Here is a 6,153-nt window from a genome sequence, read left to right as displayed (position 1 = left end):
CTTCTCCTCCTTCGGTGGCTGTCCGGCCATGGCACGGACCGCCCGATTTAGCTCTCGGATGAGGGCACGAATGGCTTCCTCCTCTGCGGCCGCCCGCACCGTCGCATCAGCCTCCTTCGTCGCCGCCATTTTCGCCGCGATACGAGCCTCGGCGGCCCTTATCCTCTCCTTCCCACGGCGGACCACCCGTTCCCGGTGGGACTCATACTCTGCCCGACCGGTGATAGGGAAGGACATGTGTTCCGGCTGGGACCGCGAGGATCCAGCACCAGAGAACCCCGAGCGCCCAATGAGCCGAGCTATGGCGTTGTGGCAGACGGACCCGTCCGTCGTTCGGGCGCTGTCCTCCCGGGAGCGGCATAGTGCAATGCGAACTACCATTGCCTCCTCCAACCCACACGGGATGACACCCCAATCGACGGATCCAGACTGGTCAGAGTCTGATCCACTGCCTGCCATGGCGGAGAAGGACGAAAACCACCGGAGGTGAGCTCGGGTGACGGAGGGGAGTGGAGGGGAGTGGAATGAAGTGGCTAGGGTTTGCTCCGGCGAGAGGATGGGGACGAATATAAGTGGGGTCGGGTGGGCCAGCATGGGCCAGGTCCGACGTGGCATGCGTGCCCGGGAGCCCCTATATCCTCCGCCTATTTGGGCTGGATATGGGGGTGCAGGTCAGCCCGGGCGTTTGAGGCCCTTTTGAGGCGTCCCTCCGAGTGGAAAAAATGTGACCGGTGAGTGACCAGGCAGCCTGTCCGGACGTATGAGACATGTTTAAGAGATCCGGCTAGATGCTCTAAATTCCGGAAAGTAATAATTGAAAACATCTCAGGGTTATTACAAAACAACTAAATTCACCAACCCTAGCATTGCAGAAGGAATGTGATCACATGAACTTCATCATCCAGTTAAGGGTTCATCTTCACCTCTTCAAGAAAAGCCCTCCCTTCATGAGCTGCCCACAAGTTTCTAGTTTCCGTGTCTGGTCCTGGTTCCAATTGTTAGTAGTAATCTTGACAAGTAAGGTTATTAGCTAGATTAGATTAGTTAGTTAGCCGACGCTGTGTGTGGTTAAGTCTAGTTGAGCGCAAACCGAAACAAGTAGCTGTGTTGCTTGGCCGGTGCGTTGCTTGCATAGAGACGTACGTGCGTGTGCGTGGGCGTACATGTAGTTAGCTGGTTAGCGGCCGGTATGCGTCGTGCGTGAGTTAGTGCGGTGTGTGACCGCTGGCCCTGGGTGCGTGGGTCAGGCTATTTAAGCAGAGTTGAGGGCCGCGACGTCGACAAGTGGTTAGTGATGTAGTCGTGTGTGTGCGCGTGCGTTCTCAGCGGTGGTTTGTGCCACCACGTCGGTATGTGCCAAGGTCAGTTTGTGCCCAGTAAAGATTAGGCCGTTCGTGCGGTGAGGTGTTTGTGCGCCGGAAAAACTTGTGTCCAGTATATTTCTCCTTTCACCTTTGTCTAAGCGAGTGAAAGAGGAGATGAGCGGCGAGCTGGTCCGGGGATTGTCCCAACACTAATGGTGCCCTTTGTTTTACAATCACGTTTCTGAAATCTGAACACAACAGTTACATCTGACTTTTACATCCGAGGTTCTATTTCTTCACATGGTCTGTGCTATTTCACATTTACATCTGACCTTTCCTTCGCGCATACTCTGAGGTTCTATTTCTTCACATGGTCTGTGCTATTTCACATTTACATCTGACCTTTCCTTCGCGCATACACGGAGCTGCTATCTCTGAAAATTCCCCATGGTTGCGAATCCCCTGCTCGAGAGGCGAAACCTCGCCCAAGTGGAATTGCGGCCGTCAGCAGCTGCTCGCCCAAGCCTCCTCTTGCCACCGCCGCTGATGCCGGACTTCCTCGAGCTGCTGTACGTGGAGAAGGCATAGTAGGATGAGACGGTGTTGCTGTCCGTGACCGGCACCGCCATGCTGACCGAGCTCACTGGCAGCAGGCAGTTGGCCATCAGGGCATGGGCGCCATCACCAGCGCCGTGCGTATCGTGTCGGTCTTGGCCGTGCTCGTTGTCGCCGCGGAGGAAGGTGATGTCGAGCTCGAACAGCTCCTCGTCGTCGTCGGTGACCATCATCTCTCCGTGACTGTAGCTGCCCCCGTCGTCGCTAGTCAGCACCTCGTCATCGTCGCCGTCCTCGATCATCGTGATTGCGCCGATGGTTTCTTGGCCGATGGCCTCGACTTCCATGGCTAACGACATTGCGCAAGCTACGCGCCTCCGATCACTTGTGGCTACTTGAGATCGGACAGGTGCGGTGCAGGGGCTATATAGCTGCACACGTGCGTCGTTCACGCGCCAACATGTTAGGATTTAGTATGACGAGAGCGCTGCATGCGGTGTCAGGCAGGATGGTTGAGTTGGTTCAAACTTGTTGCAGATGGTTGGGAAGAGTACTAGCTAGGCTGCTAGGGGGTACGGTTGGTGATCTAGTAGGCAGCCTACTTTCTATATTTTCCTTTTGCTGGGGACTTTGCACATTATTTTAAACGGATGAAAGCTTAAGCTGCCTGGTTGCGCGAGCTTTTAACCACTTGTCCAAACTGAAAGTCCAACTTTTTCACAGAAAACAACTTTCAATACACCCACCCTTCATACAAAAGTCCAATTAAGCACTCTAATTATTATTATTTTGCGGGAAATTAAGTACTCTAATTAGGTTGACTAAGAACATGGATCAATGCATGTCTAAACTATAAAGGCACATCCAATGCATTGTCTCTTAACACATAAATCAATCATATATAGTGGAAAGTTTTTGGAGACAACCACCACACGTAATCAATCATATAGTGGTTTTTTAACTCCAAGGTTCGTCCCTACACTCTTTATTAGCAGTAAATTCAAAAAATACAGAAAATAAAAAAAAATCTGAAACTTTGCGACATCAAATATGTTCAAACTTTATAGGTACTTGCAAGTTTTCGTGCAGAAAAAACATTCAAGGAGCTCTACACCAGAAAACAACTAGTGCTCAAAACTTTGAGCACTTTAAGCACAAATATCTGTTTCTCATGTGTACACCTTTCTCTATATGATATTTCGTTGTTAAAATTTCCAAGCACCTGAAACGTTTGAACATATTTGATGTCACAAAGTTTCAGATTTTTTTCGAATTTACTGTTCATAAAGGGTGTAGGGATATCCGAGAGCTGTATCACCTTTATCATATTACATTTAGTTGGTTTAGGGATCATATTTGCATCTCAAACATGTTCTCTAGTTGCAGAGAGAAGGAAAAGAATAAAAAATAGAGACTAGCACATCAGATCAATGCATTAACTACACTATATAGGAAAACGAGCTAAGAGCATGGCTAATAGAAGTCCCAACTACTGGCTGTATACCAGCTCCATGTCAGCAATAGCCTTCATAAAAGAAATCTCGTGTAATAAGGCTGGTTCTGAACGAAAACCCCAAATTGAGAACCAACCCCCCTTCCCTTCCTCCCGGGTCGCTCCCGCGAGCGACTGGGGGCAACCCTAGCCGCCGCCTCCCTTCTCCCCTCCCCCGCCGCCACCGTGAGGCGCCGCCGGGCAAAGCCCGGCCGGCGTGGGTGGCGGCGGGACCTGCTCCCTCTCCACTTGTCTCTCGACCGGTGTTGGACGGCTCTGCGAGTGGAGGGTGCTGGGGTGCCGCGGGACCCAGCGGCGCGGCGGCGGGCACTCTAAGCAGAGGCGACCTCGCCTGCGGAGGTGCGGCGGCACCCTGATGCGACATCAAATTGACCGCAATGCGGCGGCTTGCTACCTCTTGAGCATGCCTTGGTTTTCCTTTGAAGAGGAAAGGGTGATGCAGCAAAGTAGCGTAAGTATTTCCCTCAGTTTTTGAGAACCAATATATCAATCCAGTAGGAGACTACACGCAAGTCACCTAGTACCTGCACAAACATCAAGAACCTCGCAACCAACGCGATAAAGGGGTTGTCAATCCCTTCATAGTCACTTACGAAAGTGAGATCTGATAAAGATTAATATTTTGGTATTTTTGTTGTATAGATTGGAAAATAAAGATTGCAAAATAAATAGTAAACTAGAACTATAGATCGGAAACTTATATGATGTAAAGTAGACCCGGGGGCCATAGGTTTCACTACTGGCTTATCTCATGATAGCATATATTACAGTTGGTGAATAAATTACTTCCGAGCAATTGATAGAAAAGTGCATAGTTATGATGATATCTAAGGCAATGATCATGAATATAGACATCACGTCCATGTCAAGTAGACCGAAACGATTCTGCATCTACTACTATTACTCCACACATCGACCGCTATCCAGCACGCATCTAGAGTATTAAGTTCATAAGAACGGAGTAACGCATTAGGCAAGATGACATGATGTAGAGGGATAAACTCAAGCAATATGATATAAACCCCATTTTTTATCCACGATGGCAACAATACAATACGTGCCTTGCTGCCCCTACTGTCACTGAGAAAGGACACCGCAAGATTGAACCCAAAACTAAGCACTTCTCCAATTGTAAGAAAGATCAATCTAGTAGGCCAAACTAAACCGATAATTCGAAGAGACTTGCAAAGATATCAAATCATGCATATAAGAATTCAGATAAGAACCAAATAATATTCATAGATAATCAAATTCATAAGCCCACAATTCATATGATCTCGGAAAACACACCGCAAAAGAGTATTACATCGAATAGATCTCCAAGAACATCGAGGAGAACTTTGTATTGAGAACCAAAGAGAGAGAAGAAGCCATCTAGCTAATAACTATGGACCCGAAGGTCTGTGGTAAACTACTCACACATCATCGAAGAGGCTATGATGTTGATGTAGAAGCCCTCCGTGATCAAATCCCCCTCCGACATATCGCCGGAAAAGGCCTCAAGATGGGATCTCACGGGGACAGAAGGTTACAGCGGTGGGAAAGTGGTTTCGTGGCTCTCCTGGATGTTTTTAGGGTACATGGGTATATATAGGCGAAAGAAGTACGTCGGTGGAGCTTCGTGAGGCCCACGAGGGTGGGGCGCGCCTACACCCCCTGGGCGCGCCCCTGCCTCGTGGAAGCTTCGCGGACTTCCAGACTTGTACTCTAAGTCTCCTGGGTTGCGTTTGTTCCAAGAAAGATCCTCGCGAAGGTTTCGTTCCGTTTGGATTCCATTTGATATTCCTTTTCTGTGAAACACTGAAATAGGCAAAAAAACAGCAATTTGCACTGGGCCTTTGGTTAATAGGTTAGTTCCAAAAATAATATAAAAGTGCATATTAAAGCCCATTAAACATCCAAAACAGATAATATAATAGCATGGAACAATTAAAAATTATAGATACATTGGAGACGTATCAAGCATCCCCAAGCTTAATTCATGCTCGTCTTTGAGTAGGTAAATGATAAAAACAGAATTTTTGATGTGGAATGCTACCTAACATAATTCTCAATGTAATTTTCTTTATTGTGGCATGGATATTCAGATCCGAAAGATTCAAGACAAAAGTTTAATATTGACATAAAAACAATAATACTTCAAGCATACTAACCAAGCAATTATGTCTTCTCAAAATAACATAGCCAAAGAAAGCTCATCCCTACAAAATCATATAGTTTGGCCATGCTTCATTTTCGTCACACAAAATTCTTCCATCATGCACAACCCCGATGACAAGCCAAGCAATTGTTTCATACTTTAGTATTCTCAGACTTTTTCAACTTTCACGCAATACAAGAGCACGAGCCATGGACATAGCACTATGGGTGGAATAGAATATGATGATGGAGGTTGTGTGGAGAAGACAAAAAAGGAGAAAGTCTCACATTGACGCGGCTAATCAATGGCTATGGAGATGCCCATCAATTGATGTCAATGTGAGGAGTAGGGATTGCCATGCAACAGATGCACTAGAGCTATAAATGTACGAAAGCTCAACAAAAGAAACTAAGTGGGTGTGCATCCAACTTGCTTGCTCACGAAGACCTAGGGCATTTTGAGGAAGCCCATTGTTGGAATATACAAGCCAAGTTCTATAATGAAAATTCTCACTAGTATATAAAAGTGACAAAATAAGAGACTCTCTATCATGAAGATCATGGTGCTTCTTTGAAGCACAAGTGTGGAAAAATGATAGTAACATTGCCCCTTCTCTTTTTTTTTTCTTTTTTTGGGCCTTC

General features: G+C 47.1%; 1 protein-coding gene across 1 annotated transcript; it reads right to left on the bottom strand.

Annotated features, from left to right (window-relative positions):
• Nucleotides 1-1,517: 1,517 nt before the first annotated feature.
• LOC119297673 lies at nucleotides 1,518-2,243 on the bottom strand. Its single transcript, XM_037575369.1, has one exon. It carries the CDS (start codon nucleotides 2,216-2,218, stop codon nucleotides 1,733-1,735), a length of 486 nt encoding a protein of 161 aa, XP_037431266.1. The 5' UTR covers nucleotides 2,219-2,243; the 3' UTR covers nucleotides 1,518-1,732.
• Nucleotides 2,244-6,153: the final 3,910 nt, after the last annotated feature.

The sequence above is a fragment of the Triticum dicoccoides genome, chromosome 5A (assembly GCF_002162155.2).
Source record: "Triticum dicoccoides isolate Atlit2015 ecotype Zavitan chromosome 5A, WEW_v2.0, whole genome shotgun sequence".
Taxonomy (NCBI): domain Eukaryota; kingdom Viridiplantae; phylum Streptophyta; class Magnoliopsida; order Poales; family Poaceae; genus Triticum; species Triticum dicoccoides.
The sequence above is the reverse complement of the archived record's forward strand: the minus strand, read 5'-3'. Positions and strand labels throughout refer to the sequence as shown.